Source organism: Pleuronectes platessa, chromosome 12, assembly GCF_947347685.1.
Source record: "Pleuronectes platessa chromosome 12, fPlePla1.1, whole genome shotgun sequence".
Taxonomy (NCBI): Eukaryota; Metazoa; Chordata; class Actinopteri; order Pleuronectiformes; family Pleuronectidae; genus Pleuronectes; species Pleuronectes platessa.
In genome coordinates, this window is record NC_070637.1 from 15324348 (window position 1) to 15342168 (window position 17821).

At 43.3% G+C, this 17821-nt stretch overlaps 1 protein-coding gene across 1 annotated transcript in view; it reads right to left on the reverse strand.

Annotated features, from left to right (window-relative positions):
• The window catches only part of hpse2 (heparanase 2), a 53862-nt gene that overhangs the window by 13476 nt on the left and 22565 nt on the right, over positions 1 to 17821 (reverse strand). The window contains exons 4-6 of the mRNA XM_053436646.1: positions 10149 to 10322; positions 7654 to 7825; positions 4551 to 4598 (exon numbers count right to left, since the gene is read on the reverse strand). Coding sequence (XP_053292621.1) covers positions 4551 to 4598; positions 7654 to 7825; positions 10149 to 10322 — 394 coding nt within the window. The remainder of the gene's footprint in view (positions 1 to 4550; positions 4599 to 7653; positions 7826 to 10148; positions 10323 to 17821) is intronic.

Sequence of the window (17821 nt, forward strand, 5' to 3'; positions counted from 1 at the left end):
TTCTTAAAGCTGCAAATGTTTTGAGCAAATTTAACTTTTTCTTTTTTCTTTCTTTCCCGGAAACCGAGAACATTCCAAGAAAGCTCTGATCGGCAATTTACAACTGAGGAAATCGGGTTAGCCGTTATACTCGGCAGCACATTTTGTCAAAAGTTCAACAAAGCACATGGAGGGACATCGCCAAGGAAGAATTACAGTAAGTTGCGAGTAATATATTAAGTCGAGTAGATTTCAAAACACACGTCAAACCTCTGTGGAGCCCGTTGACAGATGTGTGAACTGAACTGCTGAAAATGAAGCTGACTTTTCGTTCGAGTGGGGTTGAACCAGTGTCGCAATCTGAGTGTAAGTTTTAGTCACAGTGTTGGAAAACTCCCAAGTTCCAGGCTTCAGGCTGTAAACAGAGCAGGGATTAAGTCACAGCCTTACACAAATTATTTGGTTTTCATGTCTTTTCCAGAGATCACACCATAATTCTTCGGTCCAGATCCCAGCAAAAGACATTCCAGTTCATATATGGGAGCAGAGAGACAAATCTGTACAGTATATTGCACTACGTCAGTCCTGTATTAGTATAATGGTGGGAATTAGTTTTTAGTAAGAGCATCAGGTAACAAGGAAAGATCAGTTTTCCTCACTAAACTTTGCATGTTTGGTTTGTTCATCAGAGCAGAAACCACACAACTTATCTAATGATAACAGAAATCCCATCCGCCTGTGGCTCAGATATCTCGTCTTATCAGCTTCACATGTGTATTGTTCAGGGCCCAGGGAAATGCAGTGTTTTATTTGGTGTGATTTGAACACGCCATATGTTGAATATCAATTCAATCTAAATAAACAGACGATCAGCACTCCATAGCCACAGCGACTGGAATTCATCGATGCAAGTGACATTGTGGACCACAACAACAGCGTGTTCACAACGACGGCAACAACAATTCAGTCTGGGTTCTGCGTACTGAGTCGGGCTTCACTGAACAGGTGAACAGCTCTCTGTGCAGCAGCGGTGTGGCAGCCTCTTGGTTCTGCAGCCGGGTCTTCACTTGCAGCGGCCAAATTACCGCAGGTCCCTTTTACGGTTTCTGAAAGAAGAGCTGCAACCAGCATCACCACAGGCCGAGGAGACAGCTCATTCCAAGCAGGCATGTTCAGATCGGCCACCGCGCCAGAAAAGGAACATGTAGAAAAGCCGTTGGAGTGTTTTCACCCTGAAGGATTTAGGGGGATCATCGCTTCTTATTCCCGAAAATTGCTTAAATCTAATCTCCTAAAGCCCAACCAGGAACTCGTCCTTTGTTCATCCATGACTTTTGATGCCAGACTGAGCTGAGCCCAATAAAAAGCAACAATAACACTGTGTCCAAGTGTTCGCAGACAAAGATCCACTTGCTCAGCTTGTTTTACACAGGCCTCAGTGAGTCCGGCACCACATCAAAGACTCACAGCGCCGTGACACAGAAACAGAGCACAGATGAAGGAAATGCATGCGATAGAAATCAGACAGGAACAGATGGAATCAGAGGTGAAAGAGCATCAATACCCCAAAAAATACTCAACTGATATTGAACCTTAAATTGTAATTGAATATATATAGATCCCTGATCCTATCTCTTAAACCCTTATCCTGCGAAAAAACAAAACGCTTGTCACTAACGCTGCAGCGGGGTGAAATGGAAAATATTCAAGCAAAGCACAAATGTAGTCTATAAAAGTTGACTTGTATAACTGCACTTTTAAGTGTCAAGGAACGGCCATCTGGCGCGGCCATGTTGAGATTAGGAGCGAGCGGAGGAGTAGCAAAGCAAGAAGAGGATGTGTTCCTTGATGCTGTCCAGCAGGTTACTATTAGATCAATCATCACATAGCAGCGAAAGGATATGTTGCTTCCCCTCAGGAATGCCATCAGCAAATTTATCGTCCCCCCTGTGTCTGAACATCTTTAACATCTCCCCCCCCAACCCCCCCCAGCTATAAATAAGCAGCACACCAGGCTCTCTGGCACTCAGTACCACTGTCATCCCGACGAGGAACAAGAAAGATGTGGGTATAACGTGTCGTCTGACCCCCCCCCCCCGTTGAAATCGTGACCGTTCAGCCGCAGAGAGCAAACAAGTACGCGGCTCGTGACTCATTTTCATGACTTCGTTATCGGGAGGTTTTTGCTCACTTGCCCTCCCACTGACACTACCAGCACCCCCTGCTGGTACAAGTTGGGTAGGCGGTCTTTCACTGTGGCCCGGGACACTTTCGCACTCACGCTACGAAAAGAATGTGAGCATATGCGGCTCAGGCCACCTCCGAATGTGCTCTGATCTCAGTGTCCTCGACGGTTGAGTAACTATCGGATCAAATTAGAGTCATTAGTTAAATAATGTTGGAGTTTTATAATCACCGTAAGTGTGGGTGGTCCCAGGATAGGTGACGCTGTTCTTGTCTTCCTGCTGTGATTAATCCAATCTAACCTTTCAACATAAATGCTAAAGTTAATTTATGTTAACAAGGAAGTAGATCTTAAACTTAGTTATGAAATATCTTCTAGTGACATATCTGAAGCCAAATTGAAAGAAAAAAGTGCTTGTGCTCAAAAGAATTTATGGAAATATGTTCCAGGCTTCCACCTACAGTCCAAACACTTGACTGAGGGTTTGGTTAGCTGACTCTAGATTGACCATAGGTGTGAACGTGAGCTTGAACAGCTGTTTGTCTCTGTATGTCGACCCCTGCGGTACACCAGCGACCTGTCCACGTGATATCCAACCCGGCATCTGATTGTTAGTTTGAACAAAATGACCTGCCTTCACAAAATACACAAACTAAATGAATATCTTGATCTGGCCCAGCCGTCTTTGCGACACGCTGGTGTTTACATCATGGCGTTGTGTGTGCATCACCCCAGCCCTGACTGACTGCTGTGTGGTATTCAATCAAACTGTCACTGTCAACACTGCATGAGTGTGTAGTTGATCTATTGAGAAAATAATCGAGAAAATCAAAGACAGAGAGATTGTCCAGAAAATACCAAGGGCACTTTCAGTAAAGAGAGATTTCCTTGCCGATTTTTTAATGAACACAGTGGAGCAACAAAAAAAATTCTATTCACCTTCATTGTATGAGCAAGGAAGCTGAAACCACGCTACAACTCAAAAACTGAGCAAACCAATGCTCAGTCTGCATGGATACATAGGTAAGAGAGAAAAGTTAGATTTTTTATCGCTGGAGTGACTCGACCTCTAAACTTTAACTTAAGACATTTCTGAGTAATGCGACCTGAAAAGAAAACCAAATAACTGTGCATCAAGACATCCAGGTGAGCATGTTGTAAAAAAACAAAAAAATTGGATATCGCAGAACAGATGGAAAAGCAGAGAAGCGACAGAGAGGCAGAGAGATTAGATTGAATAAACATTCCGATCAAGTTTTCCCTGTGAATCCAAAAAATGGATACGGCCCTAACTCGGACAAGATGCCTGCAAATTTGAAACTAAAATGTTATGGAAAACACGTCACAACATAATGAGAACCACACATCAGCGTGTCGTGATCCGGAGGCGGACGCACACGTTTTCACTGTCGACACGTGTCATCACCGCGAGCTCCTGGCGGGACACCTCTGACCGAAGGCCACAGACGGACCCCCGACTCTGACCGAGCCACGTGACGCCCCGCACCACATCACAACCGACGCTGGGTTTCCGACCCACCGCCCTTAATTCACCAGAAACCCCTCACCAGCTGCGGAGGAGTAAAACCTGTGTCGTAGACGTGTTAATGAGTGGCCTCCTCTTTTACTGGCTGGGCTTGTTTTGTTGAGGTCAGACTCTCTGTCACGCAGGCTGGTTAGACTGGAATCTGCACCTCTAGTGTAAAATGGGCTAATTGACACAGGGAATGAGCCAGGGCATATGGTTTGATTTTAACAGTGTGGGTGGTGTTTTCATAAGCCCCGACTGACGGCCCTTCCTCCTTCCGTTTCATCTAATTTCTCCTAATTAGACCCGACCTTCACCTTCACGACCACTCGCTCACTCAGCCACACAGGGTTTCTATCTGAGCTTCTACTAGGATATGTGTGTGTGTGTGTGTGTGTGCGTGTGTTTGTGTGTGTGTGTGTGTGTGCTTGAGTGTCTTTCTTTTGTACACTCATTTGAACATTTTACATGTGTGTGTCAGGAAAAAACGATAAAACATTGGGGGGGGGGGGTTGGGAATCAAACCGCCGATACGTCTGCATGCATTCCTCCGGTGAACGCAATAGACAAATGGCAGGTGTTAGTAATTTAACTCTCTCGGGCTCCTTTTCCTGTTGTTCCGCTCGCAGGATAAACACAATTTCTCCACATTACGCATCAGCCTCTAACTAACAGTGTTAATAATGGTTATTACTGGCTACTGTATATACACACAGTGAGGAGATAATGGTGGTGCGAAAGCACAACATGGCCCAAGGCGTTACATTGATGATTAGTCAGGGGAGCATGGTGTACTGTCATTCGTAAAGGTCGATTCAGGGGTTCAAAAAAGAGAAATAAAAAGGGTAAAATACCTACTGTTGCCACGTAACTGCATCCACGACCGGGCCGGCATTCTTCATGAACCTGGAGACACAAAACAGAGGCGTCTTTACCTGACGGCTACTTTCCCCGGCGTCGCTTCGCAGAGCCGAGAACCGGTTCCCTTCCAGCAATATATCTGTTATTAATTTAAGAATCGTTTACCTTCGTTTTCCATTACCACTACAAGGATTTTAGGGTAATATGGAAAAACTGAAAACCATAAACTCATGTGGGGGGGGATCAGTTTAAAGCCCCAAATTAAGGGTTTTCTGGAGCCGTTTGCGCAGCCGGCAGTGTTTGATTTCACTTAGTTAAATGCAAATGTTTCTTGAGGACACGAAAACAGTTGAGAACCCCGTGTTCCCCTTTTAACGGTCTCACCCTGTGCTCGAACACAAACTCTACCCACATGCGGGCCCTCCTGTTGTCTGACTAGCTTCCTCCGAGCTTTTGAATTTTGTTTGAGTGCACATGTGTGTGTGTTTTTTTTGTGTTTGTGTCTACCTGAGCCAAATCGCTCCATATTCGGGGGGGGGAACAGCTTGTCAGACATGTTCAGAAGTGTGTCTCTACACACCGTGTCACAGAAACACAACTTTCACCGCTCGGGGCTTGTTTAGTCTGGGCAGCTCTGATATTTGGACTGTTGAGCAGCTCAGTGTCTAATTCATCTTATTTCCTGAGAGCAGCAGAGTAGTCTCGCTGTCAAACACAAGAGCCCCCCCCCCCCTCCTCGTAACAGTGTCAAACACACAAGCATCACCCCCGTGTTTAATGTGACACCCGTGACTTGTGGATACTCCTGCCCTCTCCTCTTCATCCACCTCAGTCCTCCTCCTCCTTTTTCCCACCGTTCCATCGCCTACCCCCTCCCCCTTCCTCCGAGTCCGAAGCTCATCCGTCAGTCTGGACTGTATAAATACGTAGATGTGCACACTGCTGCACGCAAACACACAGCTTTTATTTAGGAGTAAATTCTAACTGTCAGTGTAAACAGCGGTTTGTAATGGTTTCATCGGTGTGAGCAGCTCTCTAGAAGAGGGAGATCCATACCCAATTATTCTTTCTCCTCCGTCTTCCAACTCGCTGTCAAAATGTGTGCGGCTGCAGCGGGAAGCTGGACACAGATTGGGTCGGAGACATTAGAAGGCAAAATGGAGCTTTTTGGACTCTAGTTATGTTAAAAGGAATTCTGTTTCCTGTTTATTCAACATTGTCAGTTAAATCAAGTGTTATATATTACACCAGGAAAAGAAAATCCTGTTGATAGATTAGTTTAGCTTCCATTCAGCCGGAGGAGAAAGTACATCTTTAGTGTTGATGTTTAACTCAAAGAAGGTTCTTGGTTTGGAACCTGACGGCCGACCGAGGCCTTTCTGTGCTCTCTCTCCCACTCCTCCCACAGTCCCGAGATGAGCATCTTAGGTTCACTGGAGGTGTAAACGTGAGCGTGTATGATTATTTGTTTCTGTATGTCGGCCCTTGTGATGGAATGACCACCTGTCCAGGATGTACCCGGCCCCTCACCCAGTGTCCGCTGGGATTGGCTCCAGCCCCCTCACAAGCCCCAAAGGGTAAACAGTATAGATAATGGATGAATAATGGATATTTCATACTGAATATCTGAATAACCTTTTAAATCTTTAAATTTGTTTTTTTATGCAATGTAACATGCCTTTGCTTTTATGTATGTGACACACATTTTTTTTCATATATCTATGTCAAATATATATATATAAATAATGTATATTGTGGTAAAATGTCAATAATTCAACATATTTTATATTACTAGCTGAATTTTACAATATTATTTACTACATTTATCATTCATTATCTGTTTAGACACTGATCTCCATTCGTGAGTGTCCACAGGAGGACTTAAATAAATTTAAAAAATGCACAACTAATGCTTATCTACCTGCCAACAGCTCATGTTTTATAAAGAATGTATGTTTACATACTGCTGGTTGACAAAGGGGGTTGAAGATGGGAACCCATGTCGTCCTGTTAGATAAGGATCTTTCATTGTTTTCTTACTGTGGGAACTTTCGGGTTTCTCTCTATGAGATCGTGAGGTCTCAACCTCACCCTGTGCGGTGCTGTGATTTGGCGCTACACGGATTAAATTTAATTAAGTTTAATTGAATCAGTGGAGAAAGAGAAAACATCTCTCCGTGAGCTCCGTGCTTTACCCACGCTTTGTTTGGATGTCCCACTTTGTCGCAGTTGTGTATGTCTATACAGCAACGTTTGATTTCCACTCTGTGTTTGTTGTACAGGGCCACTGGGGCATCCATTTGAGGAGGAAAAACCTGTTTCCATTTCAACAGACAGAAAAGCTTGGAAAGGCTTAACTTGTTTTATGAAGTGGTGAATATGTTTGAGGGAAAGCGTCATCTGTTTGGTGAATAGAAGAGAGACGATATTTCAACAAACCATGACAGGCAACATCAGACTATATACCTACATCAGTGTGTGGGCTCTTTGAATAAAGCTAATGTGCTCAGGGTCGAGTTAAGACTCATCTCAATTCTTTTGAAAGAATGAACAACAAAAAAGCCATAATGTCGCTTCGTCACTTCAGTGTGTTTTTTCATTTGGACCTGAATGGAACCAGTGGCTGATTCAAAGATAAAAGTCCATCTAATGCGTTCATATACATGTTCATGTGTTTGCTTCGGAGAATAAAGGCTTGCAGTTAATATGGAGAATCCAAAACTAACAGTTTTTTAAATTGGAGGTTTGACATTAATAGGTCACAAGCTGCAGCTGACAGCGAGATGTTATCGTCCGACCGGAGCTGGTGGAGCTTCTGGGTGAAACCAGCAGGTGGAACATTGTGCCGCCACGTCATCAGTCAGATGACACTTTATTTAGGTTGACATGATCTAACTGGAGCGGAGAACCTGAAACCGGCAGAGTGGAAATCCATAAACACTGAACACTACTCACAATGTGTGTGGACGTGCGGGTGCATTAAACAGATTAAAGCCCCGTAAAAGTCCCAAACGGCTGCAGCATACTTTCCACTACCCAAGCAGGATAGCCTAACAAGGAGTGGAATCCTGTCCAGTCAATGTTTTACTTGCCGACTCACCCGTCCAGCAGCCCGATGGCGTTCTTCCGGGGTCGCCCTGCGTTGGGGCCGTAGAGGTGAGCGCGGTGGTAGTAGCGTACCGACTGCAGCAGGGTCCGCAGCTTGGTGTAGTCCTGAGCCAGCTGGGTGCTGTTGACCGCACGGCCCACCAAGCTGCGGTACGCATTAGGCTCTGGAAAGAGGAGACGGGGTAGGGTGAGCCAGTGAGATAAGGTTTACACAGGCAACATCGGGGAGGTGGCAAGGAATATTGTTGTTGCTGTAGTCTGATCTGGCTCTCCTAGAGATTATCCCAGTAGAAAACGGGAGGATCGGGCTACTTGCAGCAGAACGTACAGATGATTCAGTGCCGGGGGGGAACGGTCCAAGCACACAGGGTGGCCTTGTAGAATCAGTAACACAAAGATAGTGAGGAAGCGAGTTTCCCTGAAGGAGGAAAACTAAACATCAGTTCATCGGATTCTCTAGAATAGCTTCAGACGAACCCTTAAAACCTTCAATCTCTTTTAGACTCGTGTTTATGCAGCTTTTATGTAGTTGTGTAATTTACTAGGATCAGACATCTTTATTACTTTTTAGGGCTTTTGCATTTTTTTGTATCACATCTTTTCATTGTATTTTTTGTGTATTATATGTATCTAGTATATAAATACTACACATCGTCCTTGTTCAGGTTCTGACCAGAACATCACTTACATTGAAGATTATGTGTTTAAGTTTCTTTTTTCGTAATTAATAAAATACTGTTAATATACATATAATATTAAGATACATTTATTTGTCCCAAACACATGCACAGGCACACTCATGCAGGTAGGGAAATTAACCTCTGCTTTTAACCCATCTGGTGCAGGACACACAGAGCAGTGAGCGACCATGTACGGCGCCCGGGGAGCAGATGTTTGGGGAGTAAGGTGCCTTGCTCAGGGGCACTAGACAGGGTAGGGAGAATCCTCTTGGATTTTTGGACAGATCAATCGAGGTTCGTCTTTTTGTTGATTCTCCGTGGAGTCGAACCGGAGACCTTTTCTGCCCATAGTCTAAGTTTCTGCCACTAGTCCACCGCCTCTCCAAGAGAGAGAGAGAGAGAGAGAGAGAGACTCAGCAGAAACTAAAGAGCATCCCACTCTGACATTTGTGTATTATATATTTATTATCAATAATGTTATTATTTAAAAGAAGAGTTCTCGACTGAAGAACCTTGTGTTTATCTCTGTACCAGTTTGTGCCCGAGCTGTAAAATAAAAGTTGTCTGTATCTGTGCTGTATTCCCTGAATATCACTGACAGATTTCAAAGGATAACCTTTTCAATCAGCACCAAATTTACTGTATGTCTGAACCATCTGGATGATTTATTTGAAATTGTTGCTTTCGGCACGGTTCAAGCCCTTTGTCAAATTTTCACATGGTGCAATCAATGGATTATTCATGGTACTTTCAGGCTTCGGCTGAAATACAAGTTTCTTTTGTGGGCTTTATTACAGAAGAAATGAAAAGAAAATATGAAGTGATGCGCAACAGGCAAAACATGGGGCTCTGTGCACTGCAGCTCCCAAGAAACACAGATGGTTGGGATGACATGAGGACTAGCAGTTCCTTTCATCCCTGAATGAACCCCTTGCCTTCACCCTCAATCTGCTCAACACACTGTGACTGGTTGTTCTCTAAATAATGTTCCTCTGACCAGTTAATGTTGTTTGAACAAAATATGTGACTGGTTTGACATCGCATCATTTCAAAAGAGACCAAACTTGCATCCTGTGTCCTCTAAATTATGGAATAGTGCTATGATTGGCAGCAATGACAAAGCTAAAGACAGTTTCAAACCTTTTAGTTCGTTAAGAGTTTAGATTTCGTTAGTAGATTTATTCAAAAGCAGCTCATCTAAGATTGTTGTCTTTGTGCTTCTAGCTTGAATTATAGTTTTCTTTGACTGGAGTTTCAAAAGATACATATTTTACTCATTTATTCATAATCGGTTTATTACTTGAAAATGTTTTCATGCTTTAATGTTCAGAAAACTCATCACTTTCCTCAGACTGTGTATTCCTGCTGCTGCTTCTCTTTACAGCCTCTGTTTGAAACACTCTCCTGTCTCTTTAAGGCCCCTCCCACTGAAACCCAGTCTGCTCTGATTTGCCAGAGGGTTCACTCTGTTGTGATTGGTCAACAGCTTCCAGCATGTTTAGGAAATGTCTTTCTCTGCTGTCGCTTTACCTGGCTTGTTAGGGGGGGTGCCAGATTAGCTACTAGCAACCTTTCCTCCCTTTTGCATTTTCTTTATTTAGATTCTCATTTATATTTATGCAAAATGTTCTTCATAATGCATTTAACTATGGTTTTAGAAAAAAGTATTACTTTTAGTTTAATTAAGTACGAAAGTCCAACCATCGTATGCAGAGCCCCCTCAAAACTGTACATCAATATCAGCAGCATGCATACGTATTATATATTATTTTTTAGAAGGTAACATGTGGAGTGATGCTGCACTGACCGTTGCCCAGCTCCCAGGAGATATTATACTTCTTTCCAGCGCCGTACTTGAGGAGGCTCAGGGTAGACGAGGTGTTCCAGGAGTTGTCTGGGTTCCTGTGCAGCGCGTTCAGCCCCAGGATCAGGTGCAGTCCAGCACAGTCGGCAAAGTTGTACAGTTTGTCTAAAGACCTGGCTGGGAGAAACCCACAAAGCAGTTGTAACTTTGATTCTTCCACGCACCTGGAGTCATGTGAGCGTATGAATGTGTGAACACGAAGGAGGGAGGGAGAAACCCACAGACCTACTGATTCTCATGTTCATGTTCTGAAGGAAACTCTTCTATTACTCTGCAACCATATCTGCAAATCAGTTTTACTATCATAGAGTAAAGATGGACGACACAACAGCTTTCCAAAAGTGAAGCCAAAACTTCTCGTTTGCCACCTGGTGGCTGGTTGCAGTATAGGTCATAAACCGTGTCTCCTCCATGTTATTGGATGGGACATGGACCAAAGTAAGAAGTCATGTTTTCTTTCAAAGATGGTTCCTGTCATCTTAAGCAGTTTTTATCACACTGATGTTTGTTCATGTGTTTGGTTTTAATTCGTTATTTGATGCAATAGAAACAGGACTAATCGACATGATTGACGGCTGAGACTGAGTCGTGATTGGTCTGGCGTGTGAACCAGTGGGACTGTGATACCACACCCCCGCACCACAAACCTTTCCTGCTGGGGCTCTGGCTCAGTATAACATTAAAACACAACATGGCAGCACCTGCATCTTTGAAAGTTTTGCTTTGTTTTGTTCAATAGGAGGAAGTGAAGATGTTTCATCCATCTTATTATGTTTATTATCTGTACCGTAACCACATGTATTTACAGCTTTCTCAGTTCTCTTATAATTTCTTAAATGAAATACAAACACATATGGTAAACTGCTGTTGTCACAAAATAACAGCTGTATTTTTAAATCTTAAGAGAAGGATAAAACTGCAACTGGATCAATGTGGTCATTAAGTGCATGTGCAACATGTCTGGATAAAAAACAAACATTGACCATATTGTGTCAAATGGAGCTCTGCAAGTTTTAAATGCTGAGAAATGGTAAGAATAGTTTTTAGAAAATACTAAATGAAAGAGTCATTGGAAAAAACATTGAGTTTGTCCATTTACACAAACGAGCTCTTTCCCATGTGACTCTTTAAAAAAGGGGAGTCTTCTTCTAAATTCTCCAGCCTCAGTGACCCGTGACATTAAATCAATACAGGAATGTCACATCTCTCTGCTGCAGTATGACTGGAAATTGAGCGTCTACTGTGTTTTGGATAAAACTGCTACAGGTACTGGAGTTTTCCATCATGGATTCCTGTGGCGATGAACTCTTTAAAATCAGCGAGCATCAGCGTTTGTTTTGTTGCTGGTGTGCAGCTGACTCCATCAAAGTGCATTCTTCTCACTGTGCCGTAGAGGACGACTACAGATGTTGGCAAATGGCGAGAGTGCCAAAAGTGTTTGTTTATGTCTTAATGTGTGACTGGAGGCGGCTCCCGGACACCTCGGGCTCTTGTTTTGAAATTGAATCTGTTTGGAGTCATTCCATTAACATAAATATTACCCTGAACTCTGACCCTAACTTCCGAGGTTAAACAGGAAACAGATGAAGAGCGAGTGGCAGTCTGGTCCCTGCTCAAATTTGCCCTCAGCTGTAGGTTTGGCAGCAGCTGAGCTTCGCCAACCGATGGCTGGTTCCAGTGTGGAAACCACAGCAGAGCGGAGCAGGGTGCGTGTGAGGTTATTCTACTGGACACGTGTCAAACTGTTCAAAAGGTGCAAGCCTTCCTAATATTTCATAGATTCATGTGAGAGATAAGAAATCACTGGCTTTAAGTTGGAATCACAACACATTTGCTTATCATTTATAAGTCACGCTTGAGCTCTAGTGTGTTTTTTTATTCAGCGTTTACTGTAAGCCTTTACTTCCAATAATGCAGTGGTTATGTGTAATCCACAGAGCAAATAGAGAGAAGAAAAAGATTGCCTGTTGCACCTGGAATTAATTCAGTTTCCAGCAACAGCAGAATAAAGTCTTGAAAGAAAAAAAAGAACGCAAGCGGCAACAATGGTTTTTATTGCACCGAGCGAGTGACCTGTCTGTTCTCCATCTCATTAATAACCAGCAATAACGTCATTATCATAACTGCTATCATCATACGTCCTTCCCTCCGTGCTCTAAGTGGTGTCTGTTTGCAGGAGCAGAGTGGAGGGCAACAGGAGAGGGAAAGTAGCGCCAGATGTGGCTGTCAGGGTGAGTGATTCCAGGCCTTTCCTCACCTGAGATCTGAGCGGGAGGCGAGCGGCTCAGCCACACATCATCGGGGCACCGCGAGCTGCGTCAAGCTGCTACAAGCGCTGTTTCCCTGCTGGCAGGTCTCACAGCCAGCGTGTAGGATCAAATACATCACACGCAACCACAAAGTGTTTATGTGTCCGTGTGGTTCCTGGGGAATTTGACTGTGGCGAATTTTACAGGTGAAGAGTTGATGACAAATTCTGTTTTCAACTCACGACAGCTACATACGGGCTACTGCTACTACTTCAAATAATAATCATCCTAATAACAAATATTGAATATATTAGGGGGAAACAAGTCAGAAGCGTTTGACATTGGGCTGTCTACGATCGCTCTGACATCATCAGACATAGGAATCATTCATCCGATGTTCAAAATTAGCCTACAATAAAATATTTGTTTATAGTAAATAGCATAAAAGCAATGTGGGAAAAGTCAAGGGGCACCTCACCACTACATGTACTTTCACCTTCACCTTCACTGCGCCACCCAGCAAAGATTTGGCTCAGATCTGATCCTTTGCTGGCGACTGGAAAATCGGACCAAACTCACCTATTGTGAACTTAGCGGATACGACCAGACAAGCAGCCCTCGAGCACCGAGTATAGCGTTACCACATAGCACAGCCAAGCTCTTGTTTATCGACTGACAAGAGCGAGGACATCTCATGTTTTTCCCCCCAAAGAGAAAAGGATGCCGGGAGAATCAGCCCTCCTGTTGTCAGGAAATCTGAAGATCAAACATGAAAGAGCTTCTCCGCAGATACTCGAAAGCCCTGAAGGTTCAAATCTGTGATCTCAGTTAGACCAAAGTAATGACATTACCAAGACACCGTGAACATGTGTGTCTATGCACAGGCACTCGTGTGGAATGTGTGTTTGTATACGTGAGGCGCTGCAGCTCAATATCACATCTGTGAAACCCCGATGTGGAGCAATGCAGTAGGATTCTATGAAAAATGGAGATAGATGGTGATTCTAGTGTGGAGCAGCGTCACTTGTTGTTATTGGACAATTACTCGCCCAAATGGAAACAATACAGATGATTGACTGCTGCACAAACACAGACATAGAGGATCCATCAAGCAACTGTCAAACTGCCTTTAACTCCTGTTAGACGCATCAAGCCAGGAACAAATGGCCGACATCCCAGTGACACTGAGTGATCTCTCGAAGTCAACATCGCCGATCGGTTTTCCGTTTCTGTGAGAACGAGCGTTTCTCATGTTGTAAATATGGTTTTAAAGTGGGTCTCAGAATTCTCGATTACACGTAAAACAGTGAAGGCCTGTCTGAAGGGTCGGACTCGGCTGCAAACTTCGCTTTTATCTTACAAACAGTGCAGCCGGAGAGAGCCAGAGCGGCCCCAGAGAGCTGTACGTGCACGGCATTAGTGTGTATACGTGCCTGTGTGTATGCGTGTGTTGGTGTGCCTTCGTGTGTTTGTATGTAGCGGAAAGAGCGGGGGTCTGGATATTGTCGAGCTGTCTATCGGATAGAAAGGCCAGCGCAGTGGAGCAGAGAGGCCGGCAGCATCAGTCAGCGCTATGCCTCATTTCTGCAGCTCTGCATATTCCCCCAAACACAGAGGTACGCACACGACCGTGTCCACTGTATGTTGGTTTACATACCACCCACATGAACCAGACACACATCTGAATTTTCCCTATGAAATCACCTTCGGGAGTTACTGTCAAACGACAGGGCAGGTGCTGCTTTTACATGACAGTTACCTGCCGGCGCAGCTTTAACATGCCATTTGTTTTACTTCAAAGCTGCAAGAATAATTTAACGTATGACATATAACCTCATTAAATAGAGAAATATGAAGTGCTGTTTCTAACCATGACACACAGCTGCCTTAGGGACCTTTGGAAAGTTATGAAAATCACATTGCCGAGCAAAAACGACATATTTCAAAAGTCTTATAGACAGAAAACTAATGTTGTGTTATAAATATGTCCGTAAGAAGGAGAAAGGCAGGTGGTTTATTGAAAAATAAAAAGGCTAGGGATCTAACCCGGTAATCCACTTGTCACAATGAAGCCAGAAAAGCGAGGCAGGCCATTGATGTAGAATTTTATGTCTAAAATTCAAAGCGATCTCATTTTTCTCAGGGATTATTATTTACCTGATCATAAAATGAATCCTCTGTGGCTTCTCCTTGATCTACTGTGATGGATTCCACCGTATTAGTACACATTTGGACAAAATCCTGTCTGTAAATAACTGTTAATACTCAGACTTAAACATAAGGTTCCTTGAGTCAAGATCTTTTATTTATTTAAAAGAAATAAATATATTTAAAATAAAGGGATTACGAAATTAAAAGCAAACACATTTAAATCGATATTAACATATTAAATATGTTATATTTAAATACAAACCCATCTGTATTTATGAGAGGAAACAATTCAAGCCAAGCTTTTCTGGCTTCATTGAGTCCATCAGATCTATGAATAAAGTTCTTATATAATATATTAATATCAAAAAAATAATGACGATGATACCCGCAGGTTAACTCAGGCCAGTAATGATATTAAATTCCATTTTTCTAAATCAGGTTAAAGATGTATTGTAATTAAGCACATGAATCTTATTAAGTATTACTGAGCGATTGTTTTCCCTTTTTGTTTGATAATGAACAAACTTTTCTGATTATATGATAAATATATAAAATCATGTCAGACTGCTGCCAAAGAGGAGAGGAAATAAGTCGAATGAGGTCAACTGTGACTGAAGTGATCTTTTACACTCATGGGAAATAATTATTTTAACAAAAGACATCAGAGAGATTAGTTTTTATTTTTGATTCCACTCAGAGTCTCCTCATGTTGTTCTGAGCTGCAGTGATAGAATAAGACAGTAAAAACATCAATGCTGTCAAGATTAAAGTAGAATCATAAATACAAAATCATGGATTCATTTCGTCTGTTTTAAAAACCAGAGCGGACACATGGAAAGTAGCACTCTAATATCATTTGTCAAATGGATTTCTAGTTATCTGATTGATCAGTAGTTTGGGCATATAGAGCTAAAGTACGCTGTGATTTGCATCGCCCCCTGGAAGCAAATGTTTTATTTTCGCCCCCTCGCTCGCACACACTGGAAGTGAACGGGAGGTAAAGTTTGCCCACTGATATATTCGAGTATGTGTGACCGGGCCCTTGAGCTGTTGATCCTCTGACGTTAGCCCGCTCTGGAGCAGGTAAGGTCTGTAAAATGTGGCGATTTAACCGTGTAAGAAGTGAACCATTATTGAAAATGTTACCTCTCTAACCCCCTGATCTGTAGTACAAGCCTCCAGTTTGGCTGGAAGTTGCATTAATAATGTGACTGGCATCCATTCAAGCTTCATCCCTTTGTGTAGTGAGAGGAAAGTGAACACAGTCCACAGTTAGCAGAAGGAATAAACATCGTCTTCTCCACACAAATTCAGATCATTTGTGAAAACAAATCTGGTCTTAGACTTCAAGATTTCAGTTCAGAAAAATGCTGATACATTTATTTTCTACATTCTCCATTATTTACGCCTTGGGAAAGACAATAGAGCACAGGGGAAAAAAATAGCTTTTCATGTCTCTAGTTACATTCACTAGAGAAAAATATTGACTTACTGCCAGTCTACACAGCGTACTCCCCTAGCAAATGTTGAATTTGGACATTTAGTCCCATCAAAGTTGAGAATACGAGCAAACACACTTGTACTCACACAAAGAGACTGGAGCAGAGTTCCCTTTCAAGCCAAATCAAAACCAAATCCTCAGGAGACATGTGCAGACAAGAGAAAGGCCATTTAGAGAAATCGATTCTGAGCCTTTTTTCCCTGTTTATGGATCCAATGTGTTTTCCAATATCTTAAGATGCACATGTTGCGCTCGAGTTTCCGGAGGCGCTTAAAGAACTCATCTCAAGTGTCAACACTGCTAACATTATCCCAATCTCTAAATAGAGCTTGGGTTTTTATACATATCTTCTTCATGCTTTGTGGAGGAAAATCCTTGATTCTGAGGCAAATAAACAGATGCACGAAGTTGCATCATGTTCCCACATGTAAGAGCAGAGACGATTGTAATTCTCTCCGTCAGCTGTAACAACTCACATTACATCAGCTCGAATTAGGCAGTGAAACACGCACACACACACAAACACACACACACACTCACACACACACACACACACGGTACTGGCATTGTGAACTCACAGGGGAAAACATGGTGGAATCTGCTACTCTCAGACAGCGCATCCATCAAATTGTTTCGAAAGGCTGGAGAAAATTGCTGATGACAGTATTTAAGGTTTTACCAGACGGCCTTAAGAGTAATTTAACATTTTAAGTTAACACACACCACGTGAACACAGACACACAAACAGACAAAGACTATGACCAGTCATGAAACGCATTGGTTAGTAAGCTGCTAAAATATCTACGATAAACCAAAGCGTGTTGCGTTTATCATCAGCTCCTCTGACAGGGCTTGAATCTGATTCGTCTGGCAGCTCTCTGCCTTCTGTTTCTCATTGGACTGGTTCCTCCGCTAACCAGATCCTGTGGCCGCCGAGAAAGACACTGGGACTGCATCAAGGTCATCTCACGGCTGACGTTTCCAATTCACCATTCCTCAAAAGAGATGGTCACAAGTTTAGGAGCGGCTAGTTTGATCGTTCACCCGCGTCGGTCGGAGCCAGACCAGGATACAGTTACGGTCGCTGTATCGAAAGCTCTTAAATGCGGTAGTTTGCTATGTTCGCATGGTGTATCTGCAATTTATCCTGATGTTAACTTGACACTGCGTGTACGGGTTGAGCGGGGGGGGGGGAGAGAAATGTGGTTCCAATATAGTGCGAGTCTGTGCTGCTCCACTAGCATGCTGCACCGAACCGAACGCCTCCGTGTTTACACACACACACATCTCCACATGGACTCTTCTTTCATACGGGGTGGCTCCGCTCCAGTAGAACCGTTCAGGTCAAACCACTTTTGTATTTTGGAAGAATGCAAGATATGTGGTGGGCACCTGTTTTCAATTCTGTAAGTAGAGGGTGACCAGTGTGTGTGTGTATGTGTTTGTGCGTGTGTGTGCGTGTGTGTGTGTTTGTGTGTGTGTGTGTGTGTGTGTGTGTGTGTGAGTGTGTGTGTGTGTGTGTGTGCGGAAACAAGAGTGTGAGAGAGAGATTACCTCCAACTGTGAATTTGCTGTGACTCTAGACTTGTGTGTGTGGCCCTGCTCTGTGTAGCCGGTGCAAGCTCGACACAGAGCCAGTCGATGGAGCTGGTGAGTAAGATGAGTGGTATGTTAACATACGCTGCTCTCAATGTAAAGTGCGTGTGTGTGTGTGT